Source organism: Melopsittacus undulatus, chromosome 2 (genome assembly GCF_012275295.1).
Source record: "Melopsittacus undulatus isolate bMelUnd1 chromosome 2, bMelUnd1.mat.Z, whole genome shotgun sequence".
NCBI lineage: Eukaryota > Metazoa > Chordata > Aves > Psittaciformes > Psittaculidae > Melopsittacus > Melopsittacus undulatus.
Window position 1 is genome coordinate 119,749,877 of NC_047528.1, and position 22,350 is coordinate 119,772,226.

At 42.2% G+C, this 22,350-nt stretch overlaps 1 protein-coding gene across 1 annotated transcript; it reads right to left on the reverse strand.

Moving 5' to 3' along the window:
• Positions 1 to 115: 115 nt before the first annotated feature.
• Positions 116 to 18,981, reverse strand: LOC115946118 (protein CIP2A homolog). The gene is made up of 20 exons (XM_034060181.1): positions 18,784 to 18,981; positions 17,597 to 17,744; positions 16,944 to 17,056; positions 15,791 to 15,885; positions 15,186 to 15,282; positions 14,209 to 14,331; positions 13,913 to 14,058; positions 13,154 to 13,229; positions 11,871 to 12,098; positions 11,236 to 11,392; positions 10,427 to 10,568; positions 9,592 to 9,691; positions 8,731 to 8,849; positions 6,233 to 6,425; positions 5,305 to 5,379; positions 5,111 to 5,221; positions 4,173 to 4,369; positions 2,483 to 2,565; positions 1,833 to 1,972; positions 116 to 775 (listed from the first exon to the last, which is right to left on the reverse strand). Exons 1-20 carry the CDS (start codon positions 18,883 to 18,885, stop codon positions 605 to 607), a joined length of 2,616 nt encoding a protein of 871 aa, XP_033916072.1. The 5' UTR covers positions 18,886 to 18,981; the 3' UTR covers positions 116 to 604.
• Positions 18,982 to 22,350: the final 3,369 nt, after the last annotated feature.

A 22,350-nucleotide genomic window follows, 5' to 3' on the forward strand; every position in this document is an offset into this window, starting at 1 on the left:
TTGGAACTCGATGATCTTAAGCACCTTTCCAACCCTAACTATTCTATGGTTCTATATTTACTGCATGAAGCACTTGCAGCAATACACTGACAAACACAGCTTTCAACACAACATGTTCCAATTGAAAATCCATTTTATTCTTATGTTTCTATCTTAAGCATCAGAAAGCAAAGCTGCACAAATAATGATATTCAGAAGAGCTGAAATAAACAAGGCTATGGAAGGGCTTCACCTCTGAGGCATGCTCCTTGCCAGGAAGCCAATACAAAAATATACAAGTAAAAAGTAGACAGTGACTCCTATATTGCTTTCATTTCCCTATATACATTTAAGAAAGGTTAGTCACCAGCAAAAGGTGTGTGCGGCTCCCGATACGGGTGATCACAGTTCTATGAAGACCATTGCAGAGCTCTTTGCTACACAACAGCTCAGGTTTCTTTGATCACAGCTTCCACACTTACTGCTTTTTCTTCTCAACTGATACTAAAGCTATTTTTAGTTTGGCTCTTTTTGTCAAGTCAGACCTTGTGCTCTCCTCAGGTTTAAACATCTTCACGTATACTCGCACCTATGTATAAAGTACTAGAGTCTTAGACACAAAGCCCTATAAACTGAGGTTCACTGTTTCTACACTTAACTTGCCACCGCTCAGACTGTGAATCATTGCAATCATGGCGGAATGTTTGCTCAGTTCTTCCTTCTGCAGTTTTACAAGTGCTTCCTTTTCTTCCAAGCGTCCTTCCAACTGGGATTTCTGAACTTCCAGAGAAGATGCCTGTGGGAACAAACACAACGTTATCCTTTGCTCTGCCATCCACTGCTAAGCACGTGCAATGCAGTGCGAGCCGAGCGCCTGCTGGTGGTCAGTTTGAGCAAGGAAATTATAAAGTAGTTTTAAACTTACAAGCTCCTTCTGGAACTCTCAGCTCTATGTTTGGTGCACGTGAAGGATTACGGAGACTGCCACACAACGATACCACAGGAAACCACCAATTCCCATTATCATTGTCCCATTTCAGCACCACAAGTGTTCACGTTTAAGCCATCCACGTCATCTCAAGCCCCACACCAGCAAACATTTACCGAGAACAAGGGAAATATTTGCTACATGCAGACTGCCTGCAGAGATCAGCCTTTGCTGCCAGGGAATGGAAATACGGCAAATCTGTTTGCCAGACCGCACGCTTTGCATTCGCCGATTGGTTTGCATGAGAATGAATCTCTGCCTTGTGAGTTTACAGGGAGCCTCACCTACAGGCAAGGGCATAGAGGCTGCAGTGAAGTTTGAGGGATTTCGTGTTGCTTGTTTTAAATGCTCTTTTGTTAACTTGGTAAAGCCAAACCCGTCTCTGTTTTGAAAAAAGGACACGGTTTTTCTTACAGACAAAATTAGGTATTACAATTTCAAAGATCAAGAAACATCAGATGCATTTTGGTGTGTACGTATGTAGCACATGTACCTTAATGCAGAAATAAGCTAATCCACATTTTACAGGAGTCAAAACCGCTTAGGAGGAATGCGGTACCTTCTGTTAACACTGTTCTACAGGTTTGTTTTGGGTTTCTTTCCTTGCCTGCAAACATATCCTGCAGCCACACACTGTGCCTCATACGGCCTCCTCAGAACCTGACCCTGCCTTCTTTGCTCTTAAATTCAAGCTCAGCTACTCAAAAGGTATAAAATTAAAGCTGAGAGAATTTCTTCCTGCCCACTATATAGGCTGCTCTTTCTTCAGCTACTTCACCACCAAAATACAGGTTTACCAACTCTGTCAGTTAAACAGACATCTAGAATTCTGGTCTCTAGAATGCAGGTGCAAGTAATGCCTTACCTTGATACTCAGTTCTTTCCTTGCTTGCTCCGTTTTACTTAATTCCTTTCTAAGAATATCTATAGTTTGCTCCGTATCTTTTTGTTCTTTCTGCTGTGCTTTCAGTTTGTCTTCCAGAACTTTTATTTCCTGTTGCAAAGCTGAAGAAAAGGAACACGTTAAAAGATGGGCTGCCGAGCTTAGAAAAGACACACTGCATTGCCTGGGAAACAAGGGGCTAGGGCTTGTTTCTCCTATTTAGATGCAACGTAGCTGCTAGGCATTGTATTACTGGATAGCGCCACCTCCTGCTAAGCTGCTGTAACTGCGTCCGGTCATACTTGCAAAGAGTTAAATCAAGCTCTTGGAGAATTTGCAGTCCCTACAGAAAACAGTTTCAATGGACATGCTGTAAAGAGATCCCGAAGGGGAATATGATGCTGTGCAGGCATTCAGTGAATCCCATGTAGCCTAGGAAATCAAGCTGATGTGTCCTTTCTCAAAAAGAAATATCTGTATTCATGTCATTCAACTGTTGAATTACCTATCCCTGGCCTAAGATTTACAAGTTACTTAGTAAGATATAGCTGCTTACCCAGAGCCCATAACAACAACATCCAGTTAATCTCATTAGCTCTCTAGGCTCAGGGACGTTTAGGTAAGTGACTTACTCGCTATTTTGCCATCTCTCTCCCGCAGCTGTTGCTGTAATTCTTTTCTCTGATCTTCGGTTTCCCTCAACTGGGCACCAATCCTAAAATTGCAGAGAAAGGAATTGTAACGATTAAAAGGAGATCTGCTGCCATTTCTCCATCCTCAGAACCCAGAATGATTTTTGTATCATTTCCAGTTCCTGTCAGGAGCTTCGAATCAAACCTGTGAATCTGCAGAGTGTGAGCACAGACAGATTTTATTCCCTCTCCCCCCATAAAACAGTCATTTCCTTTCTCTGATCAGGCAGACACAGTAGAAACCACTGAAAAAGTTACTGTCTGGAGCTTAAACGCCAGAAACTGTTGCTTTTGATTGCAGCCACAAAGCACCCAAAATACAATGACAGAACTGAAATTGTCATTCAAACCAAGTCAAAATACACTGCACCACTGGTGATGAAGGATGCTGGGCTTTCACCTCTCGGTATGCTCCTGAGTCAACAATACCATTAATAAAGCCCGTTTCATGCAAGCACAACTATGAATAAAGATTTTCCAATACCGTATTCCAGATTGTCACACAACACTAGGCAACCCCAATGATTTCATAAGATATCCCCAAATCCATAGAGAGCTGCTTCAGTCTTCATTAGCTAGGATAACACTTGGTTTCCACAATAATTTAATATGCACTTGGGATCTTGTTTTTATTTTGTTTTTTTCAATGGACATACTTGGAGGAATTAAAACACCCTAACCCAACAAGCCAAGCTTCAGTGCATCTCTTACCTATTGTTGATTGTTAAGGATCAGGAAGCAAATTTCCTCCAGCAGAAAACTCTTAGGAACAGAAAATCATATTGATGCCTTTAGAACTTGGACTAACACAAACTGCTATAAACTGAGTATTTGCAGTCACCTTTTAAAGGACTTTTTGAGTCAGTAAACAATATAGCTTCAAAATTGTCAAATATAACGGCTGCTCCCATTGCCAAGCAAGAAACCTGCTCACAATTCCAGCAGCTTCTTTGCCTTGCTGACACCTAGTGACGAGACAGGCTCATGGGAGTTGTAAAGCCAAAGCTCCTCTGAGCCTTTATTCTGCCAAAGCACACTTGCTTTTCATAAATAGTTTTTTCATCTTTAGATACTTTGTGTGTCTCACATGTCCTTTTTCAGCTTAAGAGCCTGAAGAAATTATGCTGATAAATAATTTGGGACACACAAGGTGCCTCTTTCTACCTCACTTTTAGCCAGTTCTATCAAATTTGCTACAGAAGTGATCAAAGATGCAAGCTTCTACCTTATGCAGACATACTGTTATTGGCTGCTTCTCCAGACTACTTACAGTGTGTCATCAAGACAGCATGTAAGAGCAAAGAAAGACATCAACAGTATGGTGTAATACTAACAGAAACTAAGCATCCCTAATTTTGTTTCTTGGAGAACAATGCTCCCATTTATACAAGGGTCACGCTATTTCCTGAACTGGATCTTAAACTTTACTTCTCATTCCATTTAACATAGTAACTTCTAGAATGACTGAAGTTAATCTCATTGATAAGCATATAGAAGAAAAAATAATAGATTTTTCACCAAGTAATATACAGTAATGTGTAATTTTGCCCTTCTAATGTGCTTAGCCCAGTAAAGGGCTTCCTCACCCTTTGAATACAAAGTATTTGCTTAGAGCTCTTAAACTCCTTACCTCTGAAGATGCTCAGCAGAGGATTTTTTCAGTATTTCATAGTCTTCTGCAACTGTTTGTAACTTCCTGTTGTGTTGGAAGAGCTGTTCTATATCAGCCTGGGCTCTTTCAGACTCGGTCCGCTGAGCTTGCAGCAAATCATCCAGTTCTTCATTCTTTCGCTCTGCATCCTTCAACATTGCAGCAAGAGCTCTCGCCTTCCAGTGGAAAGACACAGACACCCCCCAACAAAAAAACCCCACAGTTACAAACTGTTCTGTTACACAAGTCACTCTGTAATAGGCATATTTGAGACCATAAATCTAACGCTAAAATGCATCAGCAACATTAATTATTTCTCTCACCTAGTGTTATTGACAAACTAATTGGCTCACTGATTTCCTTTGGCTTCCTTTATAGACAGTGAGAGGAAAAAGGGAAGAAAGTAAAAGATGAGAGGTTTTAGCTACGTATTGAGCAATCTGCAGCCCAATGTTTATTATAATCTTTAAATAATAGAAATTATTCCAAGGTTTCAATATACATATTCCATGGAAGCAAGGTTTATTTGAAAGTTCATCTTGGACAAGTGATTAAAAGGCACAAACAGGAAACAGCTCTTCATGTATCAGCAAATTCCACATAGAATTCTAGGACACGGCTATACTAATTTTCAAGATTACTATTAAATTAACACTAATGCTTAATGAACAACAACCAGTAGAGTAGGTTAGTTTTGTTGCCTTCCCATAAGGAAATGGACATTAAAGAAAACTGTTCCAAAGAAAAATCCAGAGGAAAACGGGATGTTCATAACAAAAATGAAGACTGCCTTAACTTCCCAGCACAGCTACACTGAGCACTGTAGAGTTTCCACCCACACGATCACAATTAAAGCTACTCAGACAATTCTTACTCAGTCCCACCTGAGCCCCAGAAGGAAGCTCCATGCTGCTTACCTCGGACTCAGCCTGGGCTCTTTGACATCGGTACTGAGTCATCAGCCTCTCGGTCTGCGCCTGAGCTACTGCCTTTGCTTCCAAAAGCTCTTGCAGCCTGGTTTCTTTAGACTGGACGCAGGAAGAACATGTTTCATTAACGTCTTCTGAACTTACAGACAGTAATGTATGCACACACATTAGGCTGTACTCACTGCTAATGCCGACAGCTTCTGCTCATACACATCCATTATGTCAGATACCCTCATATCGGTGAATGACTCCTTCATCTGTGGAAATACATACAGATTATCAGAGGAGGCTGAGGAAAGTCACCCTGAGAACAGAACAGAACAGAACTAAGTAAGTTTACCCACTTACTACAGGAAATTGACCATACATGACAGAAGTCCTAGCTGTTTATTTAAATATATGCCCAAAGTCAAGTGAAAATGCAACTTGGTCATTTCAGGGTATCTTTCCTTAGGCAGTGCTACTACAACACCAGTTTTGAGCAGCCGCTCGGGCTTCTGCATAACCAAATGTGAGCTATCCCAGCTGTTCATACAATGAACACCTAACTGAAAAGGTACTATCTTTGCACTATTTGGAACCAGAATGTAAGCTTTCTTCTGAAGTAGTAATAGTGCCTTTCCAAGAAGGCCACAAAAATTTAGCTGGAAACATTAAATAGTCAGCTACAGGAAAGAAGGAAAGTGCTCCCATGCATGTTCAGGCACACAAGAGATGCACCATACTCTTCTAAAGCAGCACATCATCTCTTTTTCATCACAGGCTATTTCTTAGGAAGTGTGAAGAAGAGGCTCCGGTTTGCACTGCAGCAAGTCTTGGCAGCTGCAACCGCATCTAACTCCTGCCTCTGCCTCTGACGGCTAAGGACTGCATGGGTAAGCCTACTGGAGAAGGAGATCTCAGTAAGGAGCCCCTCCTACTTCTGATGTAGCACAAAGAATCATCACTGAATTCTGCTCAGTAGCTCAGTAAAAGGAGCACGCTCCAAAGAAGCAGGAATCTAAACTGGACTCACCTGATACATGCGCTACAGCCTAACACTTAGATTTCAGCCCTGTTCCCCCAGTAAAGTGTCAAGTATTCAAAAAGGGGTATATCAATTCTACTGACCTCTAGTCCAGAATGAAGTTTCTCTATTAATTCCCGAATATTTGAAGCTGTGGATTTGTCACCTGAAAGACGGGATGAGGAAGACCTCACTGAAGTAATGTTGGGCACAGCTGAAAGCACTTGGATTCTTTTCGATGCGTGCTCCGCTTCTTGTTTCCTGTAAGCATTATTTGCTGCAATGCTTTCACCAAGCCTGTATAAACACAAAGACCATTAATGAAACAAGCTGCTACAAATATTGCAAGGACTGAAGATGAGAACCTTTTCATAACCTGCCTTCTCTCTCATTGAAAACAGATTACACAACAGTCACATTTGCATTATCACGCATTCAGATGTGGTATTAGACATGTGTGCAAACTGTTTCTATGGAAAGCAGAGAAACATGAAAGCCTGTCATGGGTAACCTTTAGAAACAAACTCAGTACCTTGCCAGAAAGGGCATGGTGTTTAGCTCTTCTTGAACAGAAGAGATCACCTGTCTCCTAGTAGCCTGAGAAACAGGTTATTTCACATATCACTATTCAACTTAACTAGGCCACTGTAAGTAGGAAGATTAAGAAGGGTAAGAACTTTTATTAGGCACAAAAATAAGATCAAATCATGAAAAGGCAGAGTGCTACCAATAAATCTTCATTTTCCCTTGTCTCTGATGCTATTTTACAATATGATACTGAGTACAGCACATTTCATTCTGGAAGTTTTAGCCAAAATGTAAACATTTAGATGAAAAGAGTGCCATCAATTAAAGTCTGTACAAGGAAGAGAACACAAAAGCTTAGACAGAAGTAATTACATTAAGTGTATTCCAGTGTATGCACGTAACTTGGGGTTGGTATTTTAGAGGCAGCTACTCATGACATGTTCCATATCAGAGATAAGTCAAAAGAGCTGATTCTTGAAGCACCAATCAAAAATCTTTTCCTATGGATAAATTCCTTACTAAGTCATCCCAGCCACTTCACTGAAGTGCTGTCTCAATTGCTTCCTAAGTGAACAAAGCCTGGTTTTAGCTTGCATTTATAGACATGTTATTTGGCCATTCCATTGTATGACTCCAGGCATATTGGGTTGTACAGATCCTTCATTCTTCCAGCCAGACTATTTGTTACTGGCCCTTATAAAAGTGTTTCCTGTATCCACAAAACCATGTGATCATAGAACAGTTGAGGCTGAAAGGGACCTCTACAGATCATCTGGTTCAGCTCTCCTGCTCTAAGCAGGTGGCCCAGGACTATGTCCTGTAGTTTTGACTATATCAAAAGATGAGGCTCTACAACTTCTCCAGACAACCTTTCCCAGTGTTTGACTTCCCTTCCAGTAAAAGTTGTTGGGATTTTTCTGGTTTTGTTGTGTCCTCCCCCCTCCCTTCTAAAGAAATTTGAAAGTTGTTTTCCCTTGTACCTCCTGTCCTGCCAATGGACACCACTGAAAACACTCTGGCTCCATCTTCTTTGTTCCTTTTCATCATACATTTATACACACTGATAAGATACTCCCCAGGTCTTCTCAAAACCAATCTCAGCACTCTCAGTCTTACCTTGAATAACAGATGCTCATCCCTCCAACATCTAATGGCCCTTCACTAGACTCACTCCAGTATGACTGCATCTCTCAAATACTGGGGAGCTCAGATCTGGACACACCACTCTGGATGTGATCCCACTGGGGCTGAGCAGAGGAGGCTTTTCTAAGTTCCTGTAATGCCACTCTCTTTACAAGCTTTCTCAGAAGCAACCAAAAAACCACAATGAGGCAAATCACCATGATCTGGTCAGGTCACCATCTTTTCCTCCAATGTAAGTAGTAATACAGTCATGATTCCAAGATAATTTAGTTATATTACAAACCTTTCACTCAAAAAAGCAGGTGAAATGCCAAAAAGAAATCCAATCTGGAAGTCCTTGCAAGCAATCCCTACTTTATTTTTATCTTTTTTAAGAAACAAAAAGGGAAGAAGTTTCAGATTGGTTTCTGAGGTTGCAAAGACCATGATACCATTTAAGATATTTTCTCCTATTTTATTACATCTACAGAAACAGGGACTCCATCAAATAGCTTCTCAGTATTTTTCCCCTATTTAGACCCCTTAAATATTACCTGACCTGCAACCTGCACGTGTCTTGTCTTATTGTTCTTTCTTGGAAGTTACTACACAAAGAGTAAACAAAGCTTTAGGAACTGAAGAGTGACATGTCTGTCAATGTTCAGCAGAGAGAGCAATCTGACAGTCAGAAGGTTAGACGCACTCCAAGTATATAGTTCTAAGCACAGACTACAGGCAAATGAACTCTGAGGGACAGAAGTCAGACACCACTAACTCTCTCCAGGACCCATGTTAATTGAACACCATCTGCATTTGAACTATTTCTTTCCTCTGCCCTCCGAGATCACTATGGTTTCTTAACTACAAATAAAGTAATATGCCAATAAATATGAATATCACTAAACCCATAAAAATGTCAAATCCTACCAGTCCATCACAAAAAGAAACTTACACTATGGCAGGAAAATCTGGTAAGGGTGCAGCCTCAAACAATATTCCAAGTCCCACCTGGACTTGCTCTCTGTGTTCTGATGTTAAAGCCACCGTCAAAGGTGCAATCAAGCGTGGATCCTAAAAAAGAAACCGCTGTGGTCAAAACAAGATATAACAGTCAACAACAAAAAATCCCAAAACCACCCAGACATCACAGTATCACGGCCTATTGCGGCATCTGTAGAGAATGAGGCTAAACACATACACACACACACACACACACACAGCTTCCACAACTAGTTCCAGTTCAGTTCCTGATCTGTTCTTCATTTGCTATAGCATGGTAATATATAGTATACAGATAGAGGTCTGAGCTATGAAGCCAAACAGAGACCACATCAATCACAGTGACTGTAGACATTCCACTCTGTCATTTCTACTCTTGAAAGGAAACCCTCCAAACCAGCATGAACTGCTTGACTGCCTGGATTACTTTTCCATCCACAAAGTAGATATTGTTAAAATACCATCAGACAAACAGTTACCAGGAACTCTTTTGACCAGGCAAAGTCACAAATTAGATGTGTATATTTAATAATAACCAACGTCACAAATAACTATATGGTTGTGAGAGCTTTTTTCCTCGTTTGCTACCTTGAAACTGCAGTCCTAATGCAGTCTCAGAAGGATAATTCTTAGCAGGCAGCTGAAGTGTGATTAAATGTGCATTACTGAAATAAGTAATTGCAGTAAAAAGCCAACAGCTCCTATTTTAGAAGAATTAATAACAAAACAACCTTGAAGCAACGTGCCCAGGGGACTGTATTGGTCTTCAAGTTTTAGCAGATACATTTCATGACACTTAAAAACTGCCCAATACCTGCAAAATCCTGTAGAAGCTGACTTCCATACCAGGTACGTCCTGTTTCAGTCTGCTCATAAGATCAAGTGTTCTCAAAATAATATCAGCAGCAAGTTTGCTTTTAAAGATACAAATGGAAAAGCAAAGGGAAGAAGGAAGGAAAGAGAGAGATTTGTCAAGTCAGCACTGATAAATTTAGTCCATTCTAAACTAAATAAATACCTTCACAAAGAAATTAAGTATGTCTATCAAGGCAACAATGTCATCATCAAAGAGACCCTTTGACCTGCTGCTGAGCTTCTCCAGCATGCCAAGGCCAGCAACAGTGAAGACCAAAAAGACACTTTAGAGTTGAAACTGAGAAGGGTTTAATCGTAGGCCCAATTATATTTCTCTGATTTTTGGCCATAGAACTTCTGGTTATATTGATATTCAGGTTAATGACACTGAGCTGGAAGAACGTCTATTCCACTGGCACTAAAATTATTCCTTCCCACACTGATAGGAACTGTGGTTGCATAAAATCAAAATGAAATACTAGGTGCACTAAGCAATTCTGGTAAGCTTCATCTTAGATAAGCTTGAACTACTGCATGAGGCTTAAGGTCTTCTTCCACATAAGTGGATCCCCAGCTCATGCCAAAACCAGCATCTGAACGTTTAAATTAGGTTTTAATTATTGAACTGACCAGAAACATTAATTTCTATTGCCACAAAAATACTAAATTTGATCTTAAAACAGTACTGATTTACATGCATTTAAATTGTATTCTCAACTACCATATACTTTCCATTGAAACAATGTCACAAAGAGTCTTACTAGGTTAGATTTTATATAAACTTGTGTGCTCACCACATTTTAGAGTCTCCTACTTTTGTCCCAAAACCAGGATCGATCCCACTATAGGTAAACTGGTGCTCTATTAGAGACGTGCATTGGCTGGCAGTCAGTACCTTCGAGGCATGCATTTTCAGCAAGTCATCTCTACAAAGCAGTAGACTGAGTTAAGAACAAATTTCACACTTATGACTAGGTGTTGGTGCAAAAGGTGATATTTCTTAATAAAAGAGGACACAAAAGCTGGTGTATCAAAGCACAAGAGCCTTCAGAAGTGTTTTTATAACCCAAATACATAAACCACTTAAGTCATGTTTAACTGGCAGACCAAGTAAGCTTCACTTATCAATCAAAGACAGTCACTTGGGCACAAACAGCTAAGGGAAACAACAGTAAAACGAGTGGCATAAAGATGAGCAAAAGCAGTCAACAATCAATCCCCAGTACAAGAACAGGTTATCTAGGAGTGAACTAGCAAAGAGATTTCCTCACAGAACTCAGCTTAGATGCAGTCACGTTCTCCTCACTACGCGACACTGTGGACACTAAGGACTCCAAGAGGAGTGCAGAATTGTATCATTTCACATTATTTTTCCTTATTTCATTGATCTAAATTTCATCCTGCACCAGTATATTACAAAATAATTTCTTAGCAATTAGAAAGCTACTTAAGCTCTTTCAAGACGACAGTCCTAACTAAAATTAGGGCAGCTATTGCCATTAAAAGATATTAAAGTCACCCAAAATAGACATTTTGTCTACTATCTTAGAGCAGATTATGGTCAGGACTAAATTAACAGTCGATAGGCACACAAAAAGGATATTCGTCAGGACATCAATAGCCTTGGCCATTCTTTCACACTTCTTCACTAACAGCTCATCCACAATCTGCTCTGGCATCTGAAGATGATCCAGAAGAACAGGCAGCAGAAGATCCACAAAATGCTCGGCTGAGGCACTGTTCCCACTGTTAATAACATCCTGCAATAAAGACATTTCATGGCAACTTTTAACACTACCCAGCAAGGAAGCCAAGCCTACTCTGCCCTCTCCTCCATCAGGTGCCTTCTTGCTTTCCCAGCCTCTTGCTAGTTCAGGTTTAAGACTGCAGATCAGTAATGTACTTGAGGAGGGAGTTCAATGAGAAACAGCACAAACTTCCACACTGCTTCAAGCCTTAGTAAGCAACTGTTTGAGAGCTTTGCTAGCATCTGCCTCATGACTTCACAAACTACCGCATCTTTCACTTAATCTTCAACACTTCAATACTTCACTAAACTACAGCAAGTCTTTAAAAGAAAAGTTGTTTTACCAAGTATGGAATTCTAGAACAGAAAGAATTTTATTTAGGATATTTTTTACATGCTATTTTTCAAGTAAAATGCTAAGAGTTGCTTAAAAATCAATTAAAAATATAGCTGCTAACAAGCTCTTTAAGCTCAATTATCAGTCTTGGTACCTCAAAAATCTCTTTGAATAGCTGCAATGCTAGAACAGAAGAGTCTTCGGAGCCTTCCAATGGTTGGTTTGACAAGTGCACCAATGCAACAGATGGTTCAAAAGTCTTGGAGCGAGTCACAAGTCTGGTATTTCCGGAGACTGGCAAGCCAGATGGTTCCAGTATTGCCTGCCGCAGGACATGACGCAGTTCTAGCACAGAACAGAAGGCAAGCAGGAGCTCTAAGATCTGTGTGAAGTGAATGAGAGTTTAAACGCTTTGAAATCAAGTACTTACACAGGGATTGTAACTCCCATAGCACAGGTCTAGAATAATACACAAATTCTATGCAACTCCTTTTAGCACTTTAAGTTATCCAAAGAACAGACATCTTTTCTTAAAGCCAAGTCAGCAACAGAACACAGTCCATTAGACTGCTGAAGGCTTGTGACAGCATTCAGTGTATTGCTTTCCCTTCTTCTGTAAAAAGCATGACTGCTGGTATCCAGTAAGCAGTACAAATGCATACACACTCAGAATGAAGAAAACTGGGGAAGGGAAAATATGCTAAGCCATGAACAGATGCACATGTGCATACTTGGGGAGGAAGAGGAAAGCACCCTGGAAGGCTCCTTGTCAGCATCTTGCTAAATCAACAACAAAATCACATATATAGAAACCCTACCATTTATTATTTATTGTGATGTGAAACACATTCCTAGGAAAAGCTTCAGAGTTGTTTCACAGATGTATTTAGCCCAAATATTTTCACAATGTTTAATATTTTAGTCTTTAGCAACAGAAAGCCAATATTTCATTTATGCAAAGTGATAGTGAGTCAAAGTTGAATACAACAGTTAACTGCTTAACCAAATGTGGCATCAATTTGTTCAACTAATATGAGAGAATGTATGATTAAGTCTTGGAAGTGAGCATCCCTGTTCCCTGATCAGAGTCCTAGTAGTATTAATTCAAGCTTTAGCAGGTGAAGTAAGGTACACACTGCACTTGTGGTAGATCCCAACATTTCCTACTAGCCAAAGCACAAAAGGTGTTCATGTTGCCTTTTTGCCTTCAGGTCTGCTAACTGAAAGCAGACACAATCTGGCTACAAATCCAACCTGACAGCCTTGAGAATAACTAGAGTATAGAAACCTGGTGTATACTATAGGTCATTTAGGAATCCCAAAGTCAATATATTTCACTATCAATCCTTGTACACAAGGAGCCTACTTATGTAGACAGAAGTAGAACTGGATTTGGAGTCGCATTCTCTTAGCCTTAAATTGGAGAAGTATAAATACCTTAGATGATGAATTGGGATCCCTTCCATGAAGAAGATCTAATACTTGACCAAGGCAGGAGGTAAAGTGCTCGTACCTACAGCATGCATAAAGGAGGAAAGAAAAATTCAAGGGAGTTTTGTTACCCCCAGACATTTGTACCAAGTGATGAATGCAAGTGCCCTGCTCCTCTCCTCACTCCTGAACACTTCAACTACAGTGACAGTTTTGATAATGTAACTTCTACTTCAAATAAACATAGCTTGAAAAATATTCTAAGAAAGAAAGAAAATTCCTTAAAATAAGCCAAGATTTTCCAGATATTTTTACTATCAGATTTAGATCAAAATTCAGTAACTGAAATCTGCTAGCTCCATTTGCAAAACTAGTCAAGCTCTCTACAGCTTTAACACCCTCCGGTGAAATTCTTACAGCTTCAACCATACTATTCAACTTTGAGACAATACAGACCTGGAACAGGCAAAATAGATCCTCACCAAGATGTCTGACCACCAATACTGTCCAAAGAGTTACTGAACACACTATAAAATACTCCTTAAGGGGTAATAAAAAACCCCACACTGATTGACACATGCATGTGAAACCAGTAACACAAGAAGCCTTCAGTTTCATATACAGCCGTTATTATCAACCAGTAACATTCAAAAAACATCTAGGGACTTTTCCAGTGTTTGTTTCAGAATACAAATAGCACAGAGCAAAGAAACTGAACAAGAGCTTAGGAGAAATACCTTATACTTTAAGGAAGTGAAGCCATACCTGCTAAGGTAATCAGCAACTTTGGGGTTCTTCAGAAGATCCATGAATAGGTCGACAGAGTATTTTCTTGTTAGGGTACCATCTCCATTTACAACTATATTGAATATTAACTGAAATGTCTGATGGATATTTCGAGCATGGAAGAGCTGAAAGGAAGAACAAAGTTATCTGCAGGTATGTACTTACTTGGCCTAGGTTTTTAATGAAACTAGCTGGAATTAGAAGCTTATTTGGCCAGTGTGAGCATTACCTTTATCTACAAATTAAGAATATAACAGATTCAAAGCATTACTTACTTTTTCTCCTACTTCTTCATTTAAAGTAAGGCTTGACAACAGGGAAAGTGCAAACACAACCACAGTCAAACTACTATGGGCTAGGAAGCCTATTAAGGTGCGATAGAAATTCTTCACATGATTCTAAAGCAAGAAGGACAAACACAGGCATTACAAACTTCATTCTGTTCTATAAAAATACCAAACTCACAGACTGCACATACTTAAAAATAAGCCATACAAATAATGAACAATACAAAAAACATGAGAACCATAACAGTTCTCTAGGAAATGCATGTTAGTGTTATACTGCACAATACTGGTGTTGATGTCAATGACTAAATTATCTTTTCAACTTTTATAATGAAAATAAGCAAACAAACAAAACAAACAAAACCCAAGCCCAAGCAAAACAACAAAACCATCCAAGGAAGAAATTCCATCATTATTTTAATTTCATTTTACTGAAATTAAGCAGTTGTACTGAAATCTCTAATAGCAAATCACCACTGCAAACTGAGCCCTGTCCCTTCTCTGCTCAGAGAACAGTGCTCATTATCTCTGCTTATCAAGATCAGTGGTGTTTTAATGTCTTTTAAAAGGCAAATCCCTTTCTTGGCCAAAATTACCAACCCAGCTTATGGAAAAATAAAATCCAAGCCCAGTCTTTCTATGTTAACAACATTTATTTCTTCTAAGGAAGAACGCTTGAATTTTAAATTCAACTTTCATTCACAGAGAACAGTTGCAGACACCAAACACATAACACAGACCAGTGCTGTAACACAGCAATGGGGAGAAAGAAAAAGCACCCAGTTTCCTGAGCTACTGGTTATTCCCTCAAACATGTGAGACACAAACACCAGCACTGCAGAACAAGCAGGCCAGGGTTATTACTGCCACAAAAAAAGGGTGCCTAAGAAATACAAAGGTAATTCCCAGAGTCAAGTCTGTTGCACTCAAGCCAGACGATCACACCACAAAAGCAAAACTCTCACCAAAGATTTGATCCGAGTTTGAACAGACAAGTTGTGACGACAGAGATTTGCCAGGAGGCCCAAACACGGCATCGTTAACTCATCTTCAGTGTGCTGACTTCAAAGTCCAGGAGTTTAAAAAAGAAAACAAGTATTTATTAAAGCATCCAGAATTTAATTACAAGAAGTTGCAGTCACCACAGTGTGAGCAGTTTTTAATGGAGTACCTCTGAAAAAACCCCAAACCCCATCAATGCTATCAAAGATAATGTATTGCACGTGCTTAATAGCCATTAGACCTTTCATGAGTACATGTGCACAACATTTGTATCCATCTAACAAGTTCACTCCTAATGACAGGCATGAATTTTCTTTTGGCTTTTCTCTTTGTCAGCTCCCTGCTCCTAAAGGCGTGGGATGGGCTACAAGGTAAATGCATATCCAGTACCCAAAGCTCCACAATCACTGCAGCTGGCAATCTGTAACAGCATGGGTTTCAAAGAATTCAGAACAGAAATGCCACAGCTTCTCCTGGAGCCCAGCTTAGTGCAATATGCTACTGGCCTTCGGAGAGTTTGGAAACGTAGCTACTTCCCAGAAGAAAAGACAACCAAGTACACACTTACACATGCTGCATTAGGAATGAAATCAGTTCATCGATGTTGGCACCAGCGGAAAAGACAGGAACATTGTAGGTTAGCTTCTGCAGCAACTGAATACTCTGAGGAAACAAAAAGATACATATGTCTTTTCTATAGCTTATCACTGAAGAATGCTACAAGTTACAAAGCTGAAACTGAAAGAACAAGACACCACCACTAAATTGATTTTCAGACTCTCTAATGTTAACATAACAATTACATAAACTGCTGCGAGCACAATGAGTAATATCCTACCACACTGATCCACTCAGTAAAAGCCCAAACAGATTAATATGATTTTATTTTGACAGACAAGTTACCTTGAGTCCATTCAGTTCTCCCCATTGCCTCATTAGCAAGTTCTCCATTCTGTCAGTGAGAAAGGGGCTTTTCCCTATTGGAAGATCTACAAGTGCCACCAAAATCCAACAAGTACCTTGCAACCTCTAACAGAAAGTATGTTTACAGGAAAACAGGTTTGCTGTAGACTGCAAACAGATCCAGTGGTAGTGAAGTCCTCCCTTCAGCATTCTTTTGGCCCATAACTGTGTTCATATGAAGTTAATGGCGAATCATAGATTGACTTGTGTTGGAAGGGACCTTAAAGTTCATCCAGTTCTAACACCATGCCACAGGCAGGGACACCCTCAACTAGATCTGTCTGCTCAAAGCCCCATCCAACCTGGCCTTGAACAGCTTCTTTCATGCCTTCACAATGACATGACAAAGATGATCAGTGTCCATGCCTTTGTTACAAACATTAGGAGAAATAACTAAATACCTCAACTGAAAGTAACCTCCCAAGCCCTCAAGCAGTGATTTCTTGAAATAATTCAAAATATGGGATAGCTTTTCTTTAGTTGGTTGTTCTTTGTGGTTTGTTTGTTGGGTTTTGGTTTTCTTTAAATTTAAGCAGGTGAGAAACACAAGCAGGATTAAAGACCGAATACAAAGAACTCTACACAGTCTTATAATCCTGTTATACTAGCCACATACAACAAATAAAACACTCAGCTAAGATTAACTCTCCCTCAACACATTATTTCAGACAGCACTTTGGAAGACTTATTACATGCATACAGTATAATGCACACCACATAATTATAGTCAGTTATTATTAAGCATTAGTTCTTGTTACCTGTAATAAGACTGGGTCACTAAGATTCGTAGAACTTCGATGAACCACTCGAGCCAGCACACTGGTCAGATTGTAGGTGTCTTGAAGAGTTTCTCTCGTCTCATTGTCTAGAGCTGGAATTTAAGAATTAGTAAAACCAACACAAATCACCTATCTAACAGCAAAAGCAACTGGTGCATTGGCTACCAACCTAAGCAGAAACAAGCAAGAGGCAGCAGAACCTATTTTGTAATTGGGAAACTTGATGCATACAGGCCCAGGCCATTGGAGAGCCCAAACTGCAGCCCAGCAAACACTCCAATGAGAGGGAAACTAAAGTGAGGACAGCTGTTGATGTAATTCGGCTTCTCCCCATCTCTGCATCCCCCTGGGCAGGTTTTGTCACTTCATTAAAAAAACAAAAAGAGAGTATTTTCAAGCATCATTGTTGTTTCAGTGCTGACTTCAAGTCTGCTTCTCATGGCCATATAGCATCTTATCTGGCCTTGTACATACATTCATGCGGCTCAGGCAAGTGCTCCTCTAAAATGAAAACCACTTCATCTTTCACACCTTAGACTCTGTCCAGGTTCATCACCTACACCACAGAATCAGCTCCCATCTCGTCTTTCCTTTCCCATATCAGAGATTAAAAGTTTAGATGCAAACCTTACCTAGCTGTGACAGCAACGTAACCACAGACAAGGTTAGAGATGGGCTGACATGAGCATCCTCAAGGAGTTCTACTAGGCAACTGAGACATTCACTTGGCAGAATCTGATCTGAAGCAAACAATCGTGTAAGCTTCAGTCCAGAGATAACCTGGAAAGCAAAGGAGAAAACCAACCTTCATTACTCAACTGCAGCAAAGTATTTAACACAGAAGCCAAAACACAGCTGTATTAAATACACTTTGCCCTATTTGCCAGGCTCAGAATGTAAATGAACTCTAACAGAACATTTGCACTCACATTTGTGTGTTGGGGAAGGAGGGAAGAAGACTGAAAAAAAAACCTGTTTCATTGTTGTGGATGTGCTCTCTGTACTTTTGGGAAATAGCAAGTTTTCATTGTGATCATTCATAACACACGGGGGCTTCTTTGGTTTGCTTGCTTACAGCATTCACAGTAACAGCATCCTTTCTAATCTCACAGCTGTAGCAGAGCAACACCTGTGTTTCTGCACACTGAACAGAATTAATACCAGGTTATTCTTCCTACATGTGCTTTATCATCGACAGAACACAAGGATTATTTACTGTGAAAGAACAACCAAACAGATTGCAGACGTTCTGTAAGCAGCCCTCAGCTCAGCCCAGCAGCCTGGAACCCAAAGGTGCTGCTCTGCAGGAAGGATCAGCAGCAACAGGCAGTGCTGCTTTGGGACCATACCGAGCGTGCCCACCGCAAGGCTGCATGCAAGGCTCTGCCTGGAGGTCTGGCAGACGGACAGGCCTCCCCTGAGCAACAAACACTTCTGATTACACGTTCCATTAAACCAGCAAACCCCAGATACAAGGGGTGAAAATGAATGATCCTCGAGGGTCAGAAACAGGGGATGGAGGAGGGGACAAGTCACTCCTAAGGCCCGTTACACGCTCAGCTGATGCCCATGCAAGCACACTGACACAAACAAACCCACCCCACACCGCTATAAAGAAGAGCACAGCACTGGTCCAGAAACACTGCTCAACACTGAAACGTCTCCTCTGTCCGAAGGCCTCCCCCAGCCGGTGACGGCGAGACGGAGACAGCCGAGGCCAGGCCCCGAGCACAGACCCGCAGCCCCATACCCCAGGCGGGCAGCACGGCCACCGCCATGTTCCCGGCCGCACCAGCACCCCCCGCTCCGCTCCCCTCACCTCCAGGCTGCGCTGCAGCAGCGCCGCGTTGGCAGCCGTCGGGGCAGCCCGATACTGCCTGGCTGCCCGGAGCAGGGACTTCATGCAGCCGGAGGCATCCATGGCGCCGCAGCCCCGCTCCAAGCAGCGCTAACGGAGAACACAACTCGGATCTCCCGCTGCCGCCGCCATCTTGATGGCACCGCCCACGGAACGGGAGGGGCCCCGGTCCCGCGGGGCAGGACGGGAGGGGACCGCGGCCGCCATCTTGCTTCGGGGGGCGGAGCCGCACGGGGGTGTGGGCGGGGCTTGAGGAGGGTGGGAGGATCCTCACGGGTCCGGAACCGGTAACCAAACCGATGGGCTCGGACCGACGGGCGTGTAAAATGTCGGTGCTGCTGCAATCCAGCCCCGTTCGTCCGCGTTAGAAGCACTTCAGACTGGTTGATGGCGTTGGTTAACTCTCGGTCAGTTGCTGAGGTGAGTGCATTGAGAGAGGGCACCTGCAGCACCGGAGCTGGGGGAGATCAGGGCCCAGGAGCCTCACCTCGGAGCGACAAGAGCCGCTGATGGAGCCTCAAGTCCTCACAGGACTTGCCCAGGAGCTCAGCTCAGCTCACCCGAGGAGCTGACTCAATGGGGGCAGAGCCAGGAGAAGGACTCGCCTGCAGCACAGGAGGAGGAAGGACCGCGTGTTTGTGTGCAGAGATGTACACGGATCGATGGACCGGACAGATCATGGTCACAACGCGATCAAAAGCGGTAGTGAGGAATAATGTGGGTATCCAGACTGAGCCTTCCCGCAGACATGTGGCCGTGCAGGTCTCTGGCTGCAGTGAATGCCTGAGCCTGGCACTTGTACTGGAGGGAGCCGGTGACACTGCTTGTGTTCATGGTGAGCACATAAATGATCTGCTCAGGCAGTGGGTGAACTGAGGGAGGAGGTAGAATGGTTGAGAGCCATCAGACAATGCAACAGTGAAATAGATTGGTGGAGCCACAGCCTAAGGCAGGGGCAGAGGGATGTTGAACAAGTGATGGATCCCCTTCCCTCCTACCATCAGACAGAAGGAGAGAACTTCAGGGACAAGGATGTATGGAGGGAGGTCCCTCCTCGCAGAGGTAAGTGAAAACCCTCGCAATCCCTTCCTCCTTCCCACTTGCCCTTGAATAACAGGGATGAGATCTTGGAACCACAGGGCCAGGTAAATGGAGATGGAGAGGTACATCTATCTAGTGAGTCACCTAGGGCTTGTCACTCACCCCCATGCCTTAAAACTTCCCCAGCCAAGAATAAGAGTAATTGTGGTGGGTGACTCCCTCCTGAGGGGACAGAAGGGCCCATTTGTCGACTGGATCCATCCCACAGGGAAGTCTGCTGCCTACCTGGGGCTTGGATTAGAGATGTTAAAAGGAAACTGTCTGATCTGGTGCAGCCCTCTGACTGGGACAGCTCACATGGCTGGAATGTGCTCATGGATGGCTATGTCCTTTTTAGGACAGATAGGTCAGCAAAGCAAGGTGGTGGAGTTGCCCTTTATGCGAGAGAGCGACTAGAATGTATTGAGTTCTGTCCAGGGGCAGATGAGGAGCAAGTGGAATGTCTGTGGGTGTGAATTAAGGGACAGACTGGTATGGATGATAGCTGTGGGAGTCTATTACAGACCTCCTGATCAGGATGAAGGAGTTGATGAGGCTGTCTACAGGCAACTGAAAGCAGCCTCATGACTATATGCCTTAGTTCTCATGGGGGATTTTAACTACCGTGATGTTTGCTGGAACACTCACACAGCCAATCATTCACAGTCTAGGAGGTTCCTCCAGTGCATTGATGATAACTTCTTAATGCAAATGGTGGACAAACAACTAGGAGAGGAGCATTGCTAGATTTGGTACTCACCAACAAGGAGGGTCTGGTTGAAGTGGTGATGGTCAATGGCAGCATGGGCTGCAGTGACCATGAGATGGAGTTTAGGATCCTATGTGGGAGGAATAGGATACCTAGTAAGGCCACAGTTCTGGATTTCCGAAGGGCCAACTTTGGCCTCTTCAATCAACTGCTAAGGGAAGTCACATGGGAAAGTGTACTAGGTGGTAAAGGGGCTCATGATAGTTGATCAGCACTCAAGGACCACTTCTTCCAAGCTCAGGATCGGAGTGTCCCAATGAGTAGGAAATCAAGTAAGGGAGCTAGGAGAGCAGCATGGTTAAACAAGGAGCTGCTGGGCAAACTCATGTGGAAAAAGAATCTATGGATTATGGAAGGAGGGGCTGGCCACCTGGGAGGAATATAGGACAGTTGTTAGAGGATGTAGGGAGGCAATTAGGACAGCTAAGGCCTCCTTGGAACTTAATCTTGCAAGTTGGATTAAGGACAATAGAAAGGGCTTCTTCAAATACATAGCGAATAAAACTAACACAAGAGGCAATATAGGCCCACTGCTGAACAAGGTGGGTGCCCTGGAGACAGAGGATATAAAGAAGGCAGAGGTGACAGGACAAGGGGCAATGGGTGTAAACTGGAGCATAGGAGGTTCCACGTTAACATCAGGAAGAACTTCTTTATTGTAAGAGTGACAGAGCACTGGAACAGGTTGCCCAAGGGGGTTGTGGAGTCTCCTATGTTGGAGATATTCAAGGCCCACCTGGACAAGTTCCTGTGTGATGTACTCTAGGTTACCCTGCTCTTGCAGGGGGGTTGGACTAGATGATCTTTTGAGGTCCCTTCCAACCCTTGGGGTTCTGTGATTCTGATATTAGGAACTTAACAGTGGGCTGAGTCTGACCTCTGCTGCTGAAATAGATACTGTGGTGGAAGGAAGGGACACCACATTGTTAACCAAGCTGATACTGGAAATGTCTGCAAACAGCAGGAAGTATTAAAGACATGAGAAGTTTGCAGTAAAATTGAATGAGACAGAAAAGCAAAACCAAAGGGAGCCTAGAGTTTACAAAATGAGAGAACATTTCATAGCTTGAAATATAAAGTTACTCTTACGAGAGGCTTTGAGGAACTTACAAACTAAATCTAACCCAGGCCTTTATATAAGAGCAATTTTATTCCACAGATACTCCATCCTCTCGTCTATCTTCTTACCTTCCTGTTGTGTGATAACTCCCTAAACTTCATTTTACAGGTTTATCCAAGAAGGCTGTTGAATTCTTGAAGAGATGGTAGCAGAAAACGGCCTTCAGTCACCAGCATCCAGAACATGACTGCACAAGTCCTGCCTGTAGGAAGAGTACTCTCCCTTTGCATTTCCCTGGGTTTATTATTTTTAATAACATGCAGGTGTTGTAAGACTCAGGCTACTGATGTTTGTGGATATGTTTTGTTACCAGAAATAAAAAGCTTTATCAAATGTGTCAGTGGCAGCTATTCAGAAAGTGAACTGGAGATCATGCCCATGATCAAAAAAGGCAGTGAAGTTGCAAAGAAATATACATCACAAATAAGAGGAGGGGGGGGGGAAAGTATCTGAAACCAAGTTCTTTTACTCATGGTGCCAGGCTTAAGCTTTATGTCAGCTTGCATCTGCCCACAATATACTCTGTAGATGTGCCCTCTGTTGTAACTCATCACACACA

Coding starts and splice junctions, on each gene's coding strand:
- LOC115946118 (XM_034060181.1), bottom strand. CDS start 18,885: ATGGATGCCTCCGGCTGCATGAAGTCCCTGCTCCGGGCAGCCAGGCAG. Junction 14,332..15,185: donor AAACTCGGATCAAATCTTTG/GTGAGAGTTTTG, acceptor TTCTTGCTTTAG/AATCATGTGAAGAATTTCTA. Junction 5,380..6,232: donor AACTTCATTCTGGACTAGAG/GTCAGTAGAATT, acceptor GTATTTCCACAG/ATGAAGGAGTCATTCACCGA.